General features: G+C 42.3%; 2 protein-coding genes and 1 long non-coding RNA gene across 3 annotated transcripts; 2 read left to right on the top strand and 1 right to left on the bottom strand.

The window, feature by feature from the left end:
- Positions 1–1,478: 1,478 nt before the first annotated feature.
- Positions 1,479–13,296, bottom strand: LOC140345020 (uncharacterized). The gene is made up of 14 exons (XM_072432192.1): positions 13,231–13,296; positions 12,734–12,928; positions 12,412–12,552; positions 12,218–12,296; positions 11,799–11,887; positions 11,624–11,711; positions 9,810–10,634; positions 5,833–5,975; positions 5,336–5,530; positions 5,014–5,154; positions 4,820–4,898; positions 4,401–4,489; positions 4,226–4,313; positions 1,479–3,236 (listed from the first exon to the last, which is right to left on the bottom strand). The coding sequence occupies exons 2-14, from the start codon at positions 12,827–12,829 to the stop codon at positions 2,410–2,412; spliced, it is 2,880 nt and encodes a 959-aa protein (XP_072288293.1). The 5' UTR covers positions 12,830–12,928; positions 13,231–13,296; the 3' UTR covers positions 1,479–2,409.
- LOC140345019 (uncharacterized) lies at positions 6,122–8,044 on the top strand. The gene is made up of 3 exons (XR_011923731.1): positions 6,122–6,202; positions 7,440–7,599; positions 7,717–8,044. It is a non-coding gene; the product is annotated as an uncharacterized lncRNA (long non-coding RNA).
- Positions 13,297–13,610: 314 nt separating the features above from the next.
- Positions 13,611–16,993, top strand: LOC140345018 (gastrula zinc finger protein XlCGF66.1-like; the record flags this gene model as incomplete). Its single annotated transcript, XM_072432190.1, has 6 exons — positions 13,611–14,997; positions 15,115–15,246; positions 15,322–15,445; positions 15,555–15,652; positions 15,763–15,874; positions 16,308–16,993. Coding segments are annotated over exons 1-6 (1,242 nt in total), but the record flags the coding sequence as incomplete, so codon positions are not given.
- Positions 16,994–16,999: the final 6 nt, after the last annotated feature.

Here is a 16,999-nt window from a genome sequence, read left to right as displayed (position 1 = left end):
GAAAACATTGAATGTCACATTGCATTGTAGGGGGCTAGAGAAAGTTAAGGTAGTGTTCAGGAAAAACATCAATATTGTACAATATACATATTTAACCATTGTGTTTATGTCACCCATCTTGGCTGGTTATTGCAACACCACAAATACCATTGATTATTGGTTCATTGATTTAATTATGAGATCTTAAATGGGAAAGGTAGAGTATAATGTCATAGTTTACTCATACATGTCCGCACCCTCAGCGACCTTAACTATAGGACCAGTATTGGGGAATTTCTTTGAACCAGTCCCAAATAGACCTTAGCAATTTCAATTTTTCTAGTTAGTCATCATTCTCCGCTACCAATAATTCTATGTGTTGAAACCTCTCAAGCTCTGTCAGCCAATCTCTCATAGAAGGGCCCCCTTGTCTGCTTCCACAGTCTGGGAATGACCGCTCAAGCCGTCGTTAAAAAATGTCGAAGAACACTCTTTAGCAGATTTGATAGGTCCTGGAATCATAGATAGCAAGGTTACTTTAGGATTGTTGGGTACGTCAGAGCCAGTGATTGTATTATAGAGTAATATGTTGTCCCATAGGCTATACATAGATGGGCCTTCCCACCAGATGCGCACCATGGTGCCCCCTTGTGTCTGGCAGCGCCAACATCTGTCAGAGGTGGCAGAGGATATGTGATGAATGTGGGTGGAGATACCATCTAGAAAGAATTTTGTAGTTGGTCTCTTGGGCTTTACATGGAAGAGCCAGTTTGTGTTTCCATTCTTCAGCTGAGATTGGTGTTCCAATATAATTTTCCCAATATCGGTCCTAGTAGTGTAAGGCCTGAATTGTCACTATCTTTTAGCAGTATATGATAAAGCTGGGATAGGGTATGTGACAGTCAATCCTGAGACCTAAGCAGGGATTCAAATGCGGTATGATTTCTAGTTATCAATTGTGTATTTAAATTGGGATATAAATGACGCCAGCTGTCTATAAAGAAACCAGGAGAAGGGTTTTCTGCGGGTCTGAGCATCTAGGGAGGACGGGAGGCAGGCGACCATTCTGTAGAATTGTATAAACATGTCTGTCCTCATCTGCCATCCACATTAGAAACTGGTCTACCCCTATAGCTGGTGGGAATGCTGGTTTATCAAAAATTGGAGTCATAGGGCCAATCTTGCATGAGAGAGCGTTCGTTCTCAACAGGGAGTCTAACAGTTTTAAGAGATTAGAGGTAATACCCGGCAATTGGTGTCTAAAGTGGAGGGTAGATCTATTAACCCATAAGGATAAACAATGTAAATCATGGCTTACATGAAACCTTACAGCCATTGTGACCTATATGCACAGTTTACCCTTATATTGAACACAGCCTGGAAAGATTTGGTTGTATCAATAATGACACATTTAATTTAGAAACATAAGAAACTTTTTTTTAACGGATTCCTTACATTAAGCACCAGTTACTAAAAATGTAAAATGCTTAGGACTTCACAAAGGTATAAAATTATTTATTAAATTGTTTCTTTTTTTGTTTTTGTTTTTGCAGGCATTTTGCACTATACATTATAACACTTAAAGGCATGCGACAAAGTGGGTACAGTGAAGTAGTGGTCCTGTCTAATGCAAATACATTCTCGGCAACGTAAAAGTCATCTCACCCAAACTTTATATTTCAGATTTTAGTGAATTCTGGCACAGGGATGTTTCCTCCTGCTAGGAACTTGATGAAGTCTTTGTGAATGCTGATACATAGAATAAAGCAACAGAAAGTGCAAGACTCTAGTTTGGCTCTGTGTTGTCACCAGTTTTCACTAAAGGGCCTAAGGTAAACTACTTTGTTAAGAAAAAAAGTCACATGTGTCTCTGCTAAAAAGGATGAAATGCACGTTGCTTAAACAGATGCCAGCTAACATCGTTCTAAATCTGGTAAGGAAATGGTGGCCAACAGCTGGCTCCTTCACATTGAAAAATCACTCTTCCCTGTTTTTTTTTTACTTTATTGTATTTAAACCAGACTATTATATTGATTAGATCATATTCAGTCTTCAGCCTATTTGAAGGAAAAATCCCAGTAATGATCAGCTGGGAGGGAGAAGCTAAGCTTCAGGGCTGATAGTTAGCTATGTCACAGGTCGATCCAAATGAGATCTTCATGGGTGGTCCCAAGGTGCACTTGAAATCTTCATGGGTGGTTTTGGTGTTTTCAACTGGTGTATTTGGGCTCTCTGGTGTCAACTGGGTCTTCATCTGGATCTCTTATCGAATTTCCTGTGGGAGTTCTAAGAGGTCTCCAAACTCCTTTAACTGGCTCAGTTTAAAAGACCTTCTGCTCTCCTTCAAGGACTTATTGGGTTGGAGACCATGCTCAACACTGATTGTACATGTTGATGTGAAGACAAGTTCTTTTTATGTCACATCACTGCCTACTGTGGATCTCTGGAAAAACAATGTAACAATTTCAGTGGGGTGTGAAGTTTTTGGTGGGTCACCAAAGTGGACTTCTGAGTAAATCGTCTTCCGCATTCTCCACATGTAAATGGTTTTTCCCCTCGGTGGATCCTTTGATGGATAACTAATGTTGACTTCTGTGTGAAGCTCTTTCCGCACTCAATACACATAAAGGGACGTTCCCCTGTGTGGGTCCTTTGGTGGACCGCCAAGTCTGATTTTTGTGTAAAACCTTTGCCACACTCGTTGCAAGAATAAGGTCTCTCACCCGTGTGAGTTCTTTGATGGATGACTAGCACGGACTTTTGAATGAACCCTTTACCACAGTCAGAGCAAGTAAAAAGGGTCTTGGCCCGGTGGACCCTCCGATGTATAGCAAGATCAGACTTTTGGTCAAAACATTTGCCGCAGTCTGTGCATGAAATTGGCCTGTCATCCATGTGTATCTTTTTGTGGGTTATAAGTTGGGAATTTTGAGCAAAACCTTCCCCGCACTCTGCACACACAAAGGGTTTCCCTCCTGTGTGAACTCTCATGTGCTCCAGAAGAGTCGCTTTGCGTGTGAATCGTTTATGACACTGGGAACAGGGAAATGGCTTTTCACCTGTGTGAATTCTCTGGTGACGGATAAGACTTGACTTCCGGGTGAAACATTTACTACACTGGAAGCATGGAAATAATCTGTCACCGCTGTAGGTGGCTTCGGGGGTGGTAGCATCACTGTCAGAAAACCATTCTTCAGGATTGGAGGGTTCTACTGGAGAATCTTCTTCTGCAAGTTCATTGTCATCCATGTCACAGTCTGGTGATGAAAAGAAAGGGACAATTACATAGTGATAATATTTCACTCATTGCCTACTATGTAGCATGATGTTGTCTAAGCAGGCCACTCAACAGGCATAAACTGTGGTGAGGTATCATCCCAACCTCAATCACAGCCCCATACACAGAATTTTTTCTGCATAGGCAATTTGATCTGCCCAAACTGATGACATTACCCCAATCTGACCAATTTGGTCAAGATCTAATCTTGATGTAATGTCTATGGGGTACCTCTAGAAAACCCATTCTTGGCTTAGAGAAATAATTGATATGGAGTATTGAATGGAGTAAAGCCACACATTCCGGACCTAAAACATTGGTTTGTGTTTCTTTTTACCCAATGTATTTTGTTGTAAGATTATGGCAGGATCCTTCATACCCCGGCCCTTCTCAGATGTGATATGTGCATTAAACATGAGCTCGCCTGCAGGTCTGAACCCACTTATGGTTCTGGTGACTTTTGAGGTCTGGTCTTAATTTATGATTATTCAGTCATATTGGCTGCCTTTGGTCAGCTATTGAGTGGGCTTTGATGAAGATTCTACTGAGTTAATTCAATATGAATAATTTCAATGATCATTTCCTCCTTAGCAGATGACAACCTGGTCTGTCATTGGCTATCCCATGTCTTGTTAATGGCTGGGTTAAGCTTTATGACATTTGAGCAACAAATCTCAATTTGTCTACTCAAATATGTCTAAAAAAGCATTCAGACCAAAGTTCTAAATCTTCGAGTGACGTACTTACATTAGCAGAAAGCTTCAAACCATATCATGTCCAAACTCTTATTGAGATTTTGTTGGATGAATGCCCCACCCCACCAATGGTAATCCATTCTGGTCTTCACTGCTGACAACCAAATGGCAAGAGCCTTGAGTCTACTAAAGTTGGTGGCTCCTGACTCAGAGCCAGAGATTGTTGTAGAGTTGGACTCTTGTAAATCCTTTGAATCCTGTGTTTACTGCTCACCCGTTTCTTCTTCCTTCACTGTGAAGGGTATAGCAATCTCCTCCTCATCTTCTTTCACAATTATCTCCATATCTCGAAGATTTTCTGCCTAAAGAGTTTGTAAAAGGACAGTGTTCTCACGATCAATGCCAAAATCCTTACCCAGCGTGATATTACGGCCCTCAGCTCCACCTACCTGATCATCCTGTGGTATGGTGTCATCTCCGGGTGTGGAATACAGAGCACGGGGACATCTCTCTGATTGGTTCGTGTTACTGGATCCATCTGTAGGAAACACAGACACTGATTGAATACATTGGGCCCGATTTATTAAAGCTCTCCAGCACTGGAGAAGAAAGGCTATCGTGGGAGAACTTTGGTAGTCCACCAAATCTGGTATGGATTTCCTGAAAACCACTTGCTTTTATTCGGCAAATGTTTTCCATCTTGGGCCAGATCCATTCCAGGTTTGCTAGATCCCCAAGGTTCACCCATGATAGTCTACCTTCTCCAGTCTTGGGGAGCTTTAATAACTCAGATCCATTGTCTCTATGTTGATGGGGGATCTAGGTAGATCTACTAGGACTGTTTTGAAACAACAAAGTCTCCTCTTACACAGTGATTTAAGAAATGGTGGATTCTCCTCTTCTACTTCATTTTCCCAGTCCTCCTCTTCTTCTGAGTACTCCATCTCCTATGTGGAGAAATAGACAGTGACATCCTGACACCATATGGGAACCTGACACACACAATGATACAGTCACCATCCAGACACTTCCCATAATAATGTCCCAGAATTCCCTGCTCACCTCTCTGGTCAACAGCTTCATAATCTTCTTGGTAACCCCAAGGATCTTCTCTTGATGGTTCTTGGATTTGTCTCGAGAGATACAGGGGCAACTGCTAGGCACCACATTCTCTCCAGATGCCGTCTTCACTATTGTACATTCCTAGAAAATAAGACACAAAAAAGCTTCCTATGATGACCAGAAGGCCTTGATGAGAACAAAATAATGTAAATGTGCTAAGTAGCTCTCTACTTCCTGGTTGATTAACTTCTCATTGGTTAGGTCCATGTTTTCTTAATGAAGGTAAGAGGGAAGTCATGTGACCTCCCAGGGTTCTTCTCACCTTTCCGGTGAGCAATGTGATTATCTCCATAGTAATGTTAAATATCTTCTCAGTCTTATGTTCTGCACCATTGTCCATCCTCCCCAGATCAGTCATGTTGGTCAGACAGGTTCTCTTGGATTCTACCGAGTCTACTTCTGGTCTTCTTGTGAACTCAGGTCGACCTAAATCTGTTCCAAAAGTCAACGGCAGCAACTAAAATATACAAAAAAGTAAAATGTTTTTAGCCAAGAGATTACTTTCACCTAAAAATTAAGAATTCCTTTAAAAATAATTAATTCTGTTTATACACATCTAAAAATTATTATTTATCATTGTAATTGCATTATTCATTATAATTGTATTAAATCAATATTTACAATTATTATTAAACCTAGAAATGGGTTTCTGGTATAAATGGTGAAAAATGATATGATATAAAGGGAATAATATATTATTAATTATATGAATTATAAAAATCGAAATGAATATTAATAATGATACTCAGATATTATTACCAGCCTGTCATTCCAGTAACAAAGCTGCTCCTCTTCTGGCCTTTGGCAGGAAATAATCAGAAAGGATTCCAGCAAATCATTCTGGGATGTGTAGTTGGCTATCAGGGACTTCGGAAAAATGGTGGCTTCTACTCTGGTGTTCACTAGAGCCGACAACGTAATTACCGTACGTGGTTACGTCACGCTTTCCTGATACGAACAGCCTCCAGACCCTGCTGGTGTGAGGGGCGTGGCTTCGGAGTTGAGCCGCACTTCGTTGGAGGAGTCGAACTGTCAATAGCTGAGATAGAGCGGTCCCAGGTTACCGGAAGTGACCATAAGTTGACAGTAACTTCCGTCTTGTGGTTATCTAAAAGGGAAGTAAATGTAGGTAAGGTTTGCTTCATCTACTTCTTTGATATTTATGGCTCTGGGTTCCTGTCAGTGGATATTAATAATAAATGATGAAATGTAATGAGTACTTATGAATTTGCAGGCAATAGGAAGGTCTGAGACCCTCTTTAGCATCTGCGGACGCTAAGCCCACTGCAGCTTTTTAGGAATGTTGGTTTGTTGGTAAGTCCGTATGCGATTTGGGGTCACCTAGATGACACCTACCCTGAAAGACAATTTTTATGGTTATTACACATTTCGGGGGAGAAGAACACAGCCTGTTGTGAATTCAGATAACAGACAATTACAAGAGAAATCTTAATGTAGGTAATTGGTTTAAAATAATGGTTGCAATAACCCCTTTCGGGGCACCTGGGTCCTTGTACATTGGACCTATAGAGGAGGACCTGGGGGCCCAACTAGCTGTGTGTGGCCCAATGGCCATTGGCAACTGTAAACAACCCTGAGGTCCAGTGGTTGTGTTCCTCCTATTGGCCGGTTCCTGAACCAAGGAGATTTGGAAGGTTCCACCAGGCTGCCTGGAATAATCTCTGATCCATCAGTCATTGCACCAGAAGACCGTTCAGGATGGTCCGATCCTCAGGCCTGTTGAGGGTTGGTGACCCCAAAGCACCACCCGATTGGGCAACTGGCCTTTTGGGAAGGACACAGTAAGAAGGTAACAGGCTAAGAAGGTTCAGGTAAGCTTTTCCAGGGGATGGCGTATCACACAAATAGAGACATGCCACCTATTGAGTTGAGATAAAGGATGACTTTACCAGGTGAACTGGTATGAATGGCAATGTTCATGGTCAATGAAGAGGCTCAACAGGAGATATGTTTATTCCCAGAACTGTTCAAAAGATTGTAGATCATCAGTTGTTTATGAAGAAAAGACATTGGGCGGGAATTATTAAAACTCTTAAAGACGGGAGAAGATAGACTATCATGGGAGAACCCAGGTTTTCTGGATCACCCAGGTTCACCCACCATGGTCTGTCTTCTCCAGAGAGTTTTAATATTAGTCCTATTGTGAAAGGATCTGGGAAGGTCCCCATCCTCTCACATGTTCTAATCTTTAACATCTCAGTCAGCAGTCACATTGTGAAATGGTTTGAGAAAGTTCCAGGTGTCCTGATCTTCTACACCTCTTCCACCACTCAACTTTCCAAAACTATGCAAAAGCTGATCTTGTTTCATGTTCGTTGTAGTGAATGTTATCACTTTATGTTTAGCAATAAATAAACTGAGATGAAAGTGCAGTTGTGAAGAAGCCAACTTCCTTTACCTTGACTGTTGTGGCTCATGGAGGAATTAAGGATGAAGGAGCAGAGTCACATGACAGAGAAGATATTGGACCTCACCCTGGAGATCATCACCCTGCTGACCGGAGAGGTGAGGAGGATTCTGGGACGTCACATGTCATAACTTTTATCTCTCCTAATAAAACACAGACCTGTCCGGAGGTGAGGAGAATTCTGAGAAGGTAAATTTGTTTCTGTTTAAACATAGAGTTTTCCTCCTGTGAAGTCTGGTGACCAGGTAACCATCACTGTGCCTCCACCTCCCTCCCTGACATCTGAGAGAAATGAAAAGAAGATCGTAGAAGTTACCAGAGAGATCATTGAGCTGCTGACGGGAGAGGTGAGCGGTGCCGGGAATTCTGGGAGATTATTATGAGATGTGTCTGGATGGTGACTGTATCATTGTGTGTGTCAGGTTCCTATAAGGTGTCAGGATGTCACTGTCTATTTCTCCATGGAGGAGTGGGAGTATTTAGAAGGACACAAGGACCTCTACAAGGACGCCATGATGGAGGACCACCGGACCTTCACATCAACGGGTAAGATGAGACTTTATTAAAGATGGGATTTTTACATTTAGGGATTCGTCTGTTGTCATGATAGGTAATGTAATGTAAAGAAATGTATTATCGGCAAAATGTTCTTCTTTGTCCTCTGCCTTCCTAGTCCTGACCATGCAGTAGAAATTGTGTAAAGTTCTGATGTAAACTTGGTGAGAAGGCCCTTCAGATAAACTCTCTAAAGGGTATTCAGTCCTTGACCAACCAGAGCTGAACACTAATTGTCAAGGACAATCCTGCAAATTGGCTGTGCCAAGACAGCCTGGTTGATCGTCATGGTTCGTCTATAGATACTTAAATGTCTTGGGTGAAAATTTCCAGACTTTTTCTGTGTGGGTAAAGGCCAGCTGATGGTACCTTACCTGGAAATGAAGTTGTCTGATGCCCTATAAGCAGTATGTCCTCATCTGCCATCCACATTAGAAACTGGTCTACCCCTATAGCTGGTGGGAATGCTGGTTTATCAAAAATTGGAGTCATAGGGCCAATCTTGGATGAGAAAGCGTTCGATCTCAACAGGGAGTCTAACAGTTTTAAGAGATTAGAGGTAATACCCGGCAATTGGTGTCTAAAGTGGAGGGTAGATCTATTAACCCATAAGGATAAACAATGTAAATCATGGCTTACATGAAACCTTACAGCCATTGTGACCTATATGCACAGTTTACCCTTATATTGAACACAGCCTGGAAAGATTTGGTTGTATCAATAATGACACATTTAATTTAGAAACATAAGAAACTTTTTTTTAACGGATTCCTTACATTAAGCACCAGTTACTAAAAATGTAAAATGCTTAGGACTTCACAAAGGTATAAAATTATTTATTAAATTGTTTCTTTTTTTGTTTTTGTTTTTGCAGGCATTTTGCACTATACATTATAACACTTAAAGGCATGCGACAAAGTGGGTACAGTGAAGTAGTGGTCCTGTCTAATGCAAATACATTCTCGGCAACGTAAAAGTCATCTCACCCAAACTTTATATTTCAGATTTTAGTGAATTCTGGCACAGGGATGTTTCCTCCTGCTAGGAACTTGATGAAGTCTTTGTGAATGCTGATACATAGAATAAAGCAACAGAAAGTGCAAGACTCTAGTTTGGCTCTGTGTTGTCACCAGTTTTCACTAAAGGGCCTAAGGTAAACTACTTTGTTAAGAAAAAAAGTCACATGTGTCTCTGCTAAAAAGGATGAAATGCACGTTGCTTAAACAGATGCCAGCTAACATCGTTCTAAATCTGGTAAGGAAATGGTGGCCAACAGCTGGCTCCTTCACATTGAAAAATCACTCTTCCCTGTTTTTTTTTTACTTTATTGTATTTAAACCAGACTATTATATTGATTAGATCATATTCAGTCTTCAGCCTATTTGAAGGAAAAATCCCAGTAATGATCAGCTGGGAGGGAGAAGCTAAGCTTCAGGGCTGATAGTTAGCTATGTCACAGGTCGATCCAAATGAGATCTTCATGGGTGGTCCCAAGGTGCACTTGAAATCTTCATGGGTGGTTTTGGTGTTTTCAACTGGTGTATTTGGGCTCTCTGGTGTCAACTGGGTCTTCATCTGGATCTCTTATCGAATTTCCTGTGGGAGTTCTAAGAGGTCTCCAAACTCCTTTAACTGGCTCAGTTTAAAAGACCTTCTGCTCTCCTTCAAGGACTTATTGGGTTGGAGACCATGCTCAACACTGATTGTACATGTTGATGTGAAGACAAGTTCTTTTTATGTCACATCACTGCCTACTGTGGATCTCTGGAAAAACAATGTAACAATTTCAGTGGGGTGTGAAGTTTTTGGTGGGTCACCAAAGTGGACTTCTGAGTAAATCGTCTTCCGCATTCTCCACATGTAAATGGTTTTTCCCCTCGGTGGATCCTTTGATGGATAACTAATGTTGACTTCTGTGTGAAGCTCTTTCCGCACTCAATACACATAAAGGGACGTTCCCCTGTGTGGGTCCTTTGGTGGACCGCCAAGTCTGATTTTTGTGTAAAACCTTTGCCACACTCGTTGCAAGAATAAGGTCTCTCACCCGTGTGAGTTCTTTGATGGATGACTAGCACGGACTTTTGAATGAACCCTTTACCACAGTCAGAGCAGGTAAAAAGGGTCTTGGCCCGGTGGACCCTCCGATGTATAGCAAGATCAGACTTTTGGTCAAAACATTTACCGCAGTCTGTGCATGAAATTGGCCTGTCATCCATGTGTATCTTTTTGTGGGTTATAAGTTGGGAATTTTGAGCAAAACCTTCCCCGCACTCTGCACACACAAAGGGTTTCCCTCCTGTGTGAACTCTCATGTGCTCCAGAAGAGTCGCTTTGCGTGTGAATCGTTTATGACACTGGGAACAGGGAAATGGCTTTTCACCTGTGTGAATTCTCTGGTGACGGATAAGACTTGACTTCCGGGTGAAACATTTACTACACTGGAAGCATGGAAATAATCTGTCACCGCTGTAGGTGGCTTCGGGGGTGGTAGCATCACTGTCAGAAAACCATTCTTCAGGATTGGAGGGTTCTACTGGAGAATCTTCTTCTGCAAGTTCATTGTCATCCATGTCACAGTCTGGTGATGAAAAGAAAGGGACAATTACATAGTGATAATATTTCACTCATTGCCTACTATGTAGCATGATGTTGTCTAAGCAGGCCACTCAACAGGCATAAACTGTGGTGAGGTATCATCCCAACCTCAATCACAGCCCCATACACAGAATTTTTTCTGCATAGGCAATTTGATCTGCCCAAACTGATGACATTACCCCAATCTGACCAATTTGGTCAAGATCTAATCTTGATGTAATGTCTATGGGGTACCTCTAGAAAACCCATTCTTGGCTTAGAGAAATAATTGATATGGAGTATTGAATGGAGTAAAGCCACACATTCCGGACCTAAAACATTGGTTTGTGTTTCTTTTTACCCAATGTATTTTGTTGTAAGATTATGGCAGGATCCTTCATACCCCGGCCCTTCTCAGATGTGATATGTGCATTAAACATGGGCTCGCCTGCAGGTCTGAACCCACTTATGGTTCTGGTGACTTTTGAGGTCTGGTCTTAATTTATGATTATTCAGTCATATTGGCTGCCTTTGGTCAGCTATTGAGTGGGCTTTGATGAAGATTCTACTGAGTTAATTCAATATGAATAATTTCAATGATCATTTCCTCCTTAGCAGATGACAACCTGGTCTGTCATTGGCTATCCCATGTCTTGTTAATGGCTGGGTTAAGCTTTATGACATTTGAGCAACAAAACTCAATTTGTCTACTCAAATATGTCTAAAAAAGCATTCAGACCAAAGTTCTAAATCTTCGAGTGACGTACTTACATTAGCAGAAAGCTTCAAACCATATCATGTCCAAACTCTTATTGAGATTTTGTTGGATGAATGCCCCACCCCACCAATGGTAATCCATTCTGGTCTTCACTGCTGACAACCAAATGGCAAGAGCCTTGAGTCTACTAAAGTTGGTGGCTCCTGACTCAGAGCCAGAGATTGTTGTAGAGTTGGACTCTTGTAAATCCTTTGAATCCTGTGTTTACTGCTCACCCGTTTCTTCTTCCTTCACTGTGAAGGGTATAGCAATCTCCTCCTCATCTTCTTTCACAATTATCTCCATATCTCGAAGCTTTTCTGCCTAAAGAGTTTGTAAAAGGACAGTGTTCTCACGATCAATGCCAAAATCCTTACCCAGCGTGATATTACGGCCCTCAGCTCCACCTACCTGATCATCCTGTGGTATGGTGTCATCTCCGGGTGTGGAATACAGAGTACGGGGACATCTCTCTGATTGGTTCGTGTTACTGGATCCATCTGTAGGAAACACAGACACTGATTGAATACATTGGGCCCGATTTATTAAAGCTCTCCAGCACTGGAGAAGAAAGGCTATCGTGGGAGAACTTTGGTAGTCCACCAAATCTGGTATGGATTTCCTGAAAACCACTTGCTTTTATTCGGCAAATGTTTTCCATCTTGGGCCAGATCCATTCCAGGTTTGCTAGATCCCCAAGGTTCACCCATGATAGTCTACCTTCTCCAGTCTTGGGGAGCTTTAATAACTCAGATCCATTGTCTCTATGTTGATGGGGGATCTAGGTAGATCTACTAGGACTGTTATGAAACAACAAAGCCTCCTCTTACACAGTGATTTAAGAAATGGTGGATTCTCCTCTTCTACTTCATTTTCCCAGTCCTCCTCTTCTTCTGAGTACTCCATCTCCTATGTGGAGAAATAGACAGTGACATCCTGACACCATATGGGAACCTGACACACACAATGATACAGTCACCATCCAGACACTTCCCATAATAATGTCCCAGAATTCCCTGCTCACCTCTCTGGTCAACAGCTTCATAATCTTCTTGGTAACCCCAAGGATCTTCTCTTGATGGTTCTTGGATTTGTCTCGAGAGATACAGGGGCAACTGCTAGGCACCACATTCTCTCCAGATGCCGTCTTCACTATTGTACATTCCTAGAAAATAAGACACAAAAAAGCTTCCTATGATGACCAGAAGGCCTTGATGAGAACAAAATAATGTAAATGTGCTAAGTAGCTCTCTACTTCCTGGTTGATTAACTTCTCATTGGTTAGGTCCATGTTTTCTTAATGAAGGTAAGAGGGAAGTCATGTGACCTCCCAGGGTTCTTCTCACCTTTCCGGTGAGCAATGTGATTATCTCCATAGTAATGTTAAATATCTTCTCAGTCTTATGTTCTGCACCATTGTCCATCCTCCCCAGATCAGTCATGTTGGTCAGACAGGTTCTCTTGGATTCTACCGAGTCTACTTCTGGTCTTCTTGTGAACTCAGGTCGACCTAAATCTGTTCCAAAAGTCAACGGCAGCAACTAAAATATACAAAAAAGTAAAATGTTTTTAGCCAAGAGATTACTTTCACCTAAAAATTAAGAATTCCTTTAAAAATAATTAATTCTGTTTATACACATCTAAAAATTATTATTTATCATTGTAATTGCATTATTCATTATAATTGTATTAAATCAATATTTACAATTATTATTAAACCTAGAAATGGGTTTCTGGTATAAATGGTGAAAAATGATATGATATAAAGGGAATCATATATTATTAATTATATGAATTATAAAAATCGAAATGAATATTAATAATGATACTCAGATATTATTACCAGCCTGTCATTCCAGTAACAAAGCTGCTCCTCTTCTGGCCTTTGGCAGGAAATAATCAGAAAGGATTCCAGCAAATCATTCTGGGATGTGTAGTTGGCTATCAGGGACTTCGGAAAAATGGTGGCTTCTACTCTGGTGTTCACTAGAGCCGACAACGTAATTACCGTACGTGGTTACGTCACGCTTTCCTGATACGAACAGCCTCCAGACCCTGCTGGTGTGAGGGGCGTGGCTTCGGAGTTGAGCCGCACTTCGTCGGAGGAGTCGAACTGTCAATAGCTGAGATAGAGCGGTCCCAGGTTACCGGAAGTGACCATAAGTTGACAGTAACTTCCGTCTTGTGGTTATCTAAAAGGGAAGTAAATGTAGGTAAGGTTTGCTTCATCTACTTCTTTGATATTTATGGCTCTGGGTTCCTGTCAGTGGATATTAATAATAAATGATGAAATGTAATGAGTACTTATGAATTTGCAGGCAATAGGAAGGTCTGAGACCCTCTTTAGCATCTGCGGACGCTAAGCCCACTGCAGCTTTTTAGGAATGTTGGTTTGTTGGTAAGTCCGTATGCGATTTGGGGTCACCTAGATGACACCTACCCTGAAAGACAATTTTTATGGTTATTACACATTTCGGGGGAGAAGAACACAGCCTGTTGTGAATTCAGATAACAGACAATTACAAGAGAAATCTTAATGTAGGTAATTGGTTTAAAATAATGGTTGCAATAACCCCTTTCGGGGCACCTGGGTCCTTGTACATTGGACCTATAGAGGAGGACCTGGGGGCCCAACTAGCTGTGTGTGGCCCAATGGCCATTGGCAACTGTAAACAACCCTGAGGTCCAGTGGTTGTGTTCCTCCTATTGGCCGGTTCCTGAACCAAGGAGATTTGGAAGGTTCCACCAGGCTGCCTGGAATAATCTCTGATCCATCAGTCATTGCACCAGAAGCCCGTTCAGGATGGTCTGATCCTCAGGCCTGTTGAGGGTTGGTGACCCCAAAGCACCACCCGATTGGGCAACTGGCCTTTTGGGAAGGACACAGTAAGAAGGGAACAGGCTAAGAAGGTTCAGGTAAGCTTTTCCAGGGGATGGCGTATCACACAAATAGAGACATGCCACCTATTGAGTTGAGATAAAGGATGACTTTACCAGGTGAACTGGTATGAATGGCAATGTTCATGGTCAATGAAGAGGCTCAACAGGAGATATGTTTATTCCCAGAACTGTTCAAAAGATTGCAGATCATCAGTTGTTTATGAAGAAAAGACATTGGGCGGGAATTATTAAAACTCTTAAAGACAGGAGAAGATAGACTATCATGGGAGAACCCAGGTTTTCTGGATCACCCAGGTTCACCCACCATGGTCTGTCTTCTCCAGAGAGTTTTAATATTAGTCCTATTGTGAAAGGATCTGGGAAGGTCCCCATCCTCTCACATGTTCTAATCTTTAACATCTCAGTCAGCAGTCACATTGTGAAATGGTTTGAGAAAGTTCCAGGTGTCCTGATCTTCTACACCTCTTCCACCACTCAACTTTCCAAAACTATGCAAAAGCTGATCTTGTTTCATGTTCGTTGTAGTGAATGTTATCACTTTATGTTTAGCAATAAATAAACTGAGATGAAAGTGCAGTTGTGAAGAAGCCAACTTCCTTTACCTTGACTGTTGTGGCTCATGGAGGAATTAAGGATGAAGGAGCAGAGTCACATGACAGAGAAGATATTGGACCTCACCCTGGAGATCATCACCCTGCTGACCGGAGAGGTGAGGAGGATTCTGGGATGTCACATGTCATAACTTTTATCTCTCCTAATAAAACACAGACCTGTCCGGAGGTGAGGAGAATTCTGAGAAGGTAAATTTGTTTCTGTTTAAACATAGAGTTTTCCTCCTGTGAAGTCTGGTGACCAGGTAACCATCACTGTGCCTCCACCTCCCTCCCTGACATCTGAGAGAAATGAGAAGAAGATCGTAGAAGTTACCAGAGAGATCATTGAGCTGCTGACGGGAGAGGTGAGCGGTGCCGGGAATTCTGGGAGATTATTATGAGATGTGTCTGGATGGTGACTGTACCATTGTGTGTGTCAGGTTCCTATAAGAAGTCAGGATGTCACTGTCTATTTCTCCATGGAGGAGTGGGAGTATTTAGAAGGACACAAGGACCTCTACAAGGACGTCATGATGGAGGACCACCAGACTCTCACATCACCGAGTAAGAGGAGACTTTATTGTAAAGGAGAGAGCAGTACGGAGGATAGATCCCCATCATCTGATAAACACATAGAGACAATGTATTCAGTCAGTGTGTGTGTTTCCTACAGATGGATCCAGTAATGGGAACCCACCAGAGAGATGTCCCCGTCCTCTGTATTCCCGGGATTCCATACAGGAAGATGACACCATCCCTACTGATGATCAGGTTGGTTGCACTGAGGGTCTCACAAATATGACTTCACACTGCTCTGCAGAAAATCTGTGTGGATCCTATAAATTTGTGTTACCTTTTCTCTGAATTTAATATTTTCTTAGGCAGACGATGTCATTGCTTTTAAAGTTGAAGTCAAAGAGGAGGAAGAAGAGATGTATATAATGTACAATGAGCCTTGTAAGGAGGAGCAAACATTGGTAGAGATCAATAGAGGTGAGTATAAAATGTAATTACTCCACAGACTCCATCTCCATATCCTGTATGCTGCTCCATCCCCTCATGTCCCGCTCTCTGCTCCATCCCCTCATGTCCCGCTCTCTGCTTCTTCCCCTCGTGTCTCGCTCTCTGCTTTTTCTCCTTGTGTCCTGTGTTCTGCTCCTTCACCTTGCGTCTTGGGCTCTGCTCCTTTCCTTCGCCTCCTCCACTCTGCTCCTTTCTCTCACGTCCCGCGCTCTGCTGCTTCCTCTCGCGTCCCGCTTTCTGCCTCTTCCCCTCCCATCCTGCCCTCTGCTTCATTCTGTTCCCCTGCATCATTGTCCTTGTCCTCCACTGTATACTATCTCTTGTGTATTCCCCTCACATACTGTTTGTCATCATTTCTACCACTAGTGTCCACCACTAAAATGTTGTTTTGTGACTCTTTCAGATGGATACAACGTTGTAAAAACCTATTCAGATTACGAGGTGGAAGGTGACAATCTTGCAGAAGATGCAGAAATCCCCATTGTCTCAAATTCTCGTTCAGGACTGGTCAGATCTGTGGATCCATCAAATTTTAGGAAGCCTCATAGAGAGAGTAAAATACCTTATTCTGCTTCAGAAAAGAAGCGCTCGCATCCTCGAAAAGTCAACATGTTGAGGAACATCACGGTCTCAAAGCCCCTCTCCTGTTCTGAGTGCGGGAAACATTTTGCCTATAACTCAGGACTTATCATTCACCAGAGGACTCATTCCGGGGAGAAGCCATTTTTGTGTCCTGAGTGTGGAAAGTGTTTTGCTCAGAGGTCTAATCTGGTAAAACATGCAAAGTTTCACCGGCAGGAAAGGCCGTTCTCTTGTTCAGAGTGTGGGAAGTCCTTCACACTGAGGTCGTCCTTGGTCGAGCACCTGCGGATACACACTGGTGAGCGGCCATATTCCTGCTCTGAATGTGGGAAGTGCTTTACTCTCAAATCCATCCTGGCGGAACACCAACGATCTCACACGGGCGAGAAGCCGTTTTCTTGCCCTGACTGTGGTAAGTGCTTCACCCGCCGATCCAGCCTTGTTGACCATCAGGTGGTTCATGGGGCTGAGAAGAACTTTTTGTGTAATGAGTGCGGAAAGCCATTTGCCCGG

The sequence above is a fragment of the Pyxicephalus adspersus genome, unplaced genomic scaffold (assembly GCF_032062135.1).
Source record: "Pyxicephalus adspersus unplaced genomic scaffold, UCB_Pads_2.0 Sca344, whole genome shotgun sequence".
NCBI classification, from domain to species: domain Eukaryota; kingdom Metazoa; phylum Chordata; class Amphibia; order Anura; family Pyxicephalidae; genus Pyxicephalus; species Pyxicephalus adspersus.
The sequence above is the reverse complement of the archived record's forward strand: the minus strand, read 5'-3'. Positions and strand labels throughout refer to the sequence as shown.

Coding starts and splice junctions, on each gene's coding strand:
- LOC140345020 (XM_072432192.1), bottom strand. CDS start 12,829: ATGACTGATCTGGGGAGGATGGACAATGGTGCAGAACATAAGACTGAG. Junction 10,635..11,623: donor AGTGAAGGAAGAAGAAACGG/GTGAGCAGTAAA, acceptor TTTCATCACCAG/ACTGTGACATGGATGACAAT. Junction 4,490..4,819: donor ACCATTTCTTAAATCACTGT/GTAAGAGGAGAC, acceptor TGTTTCCTACAG/ATGGATCCAGTAACACGAAC.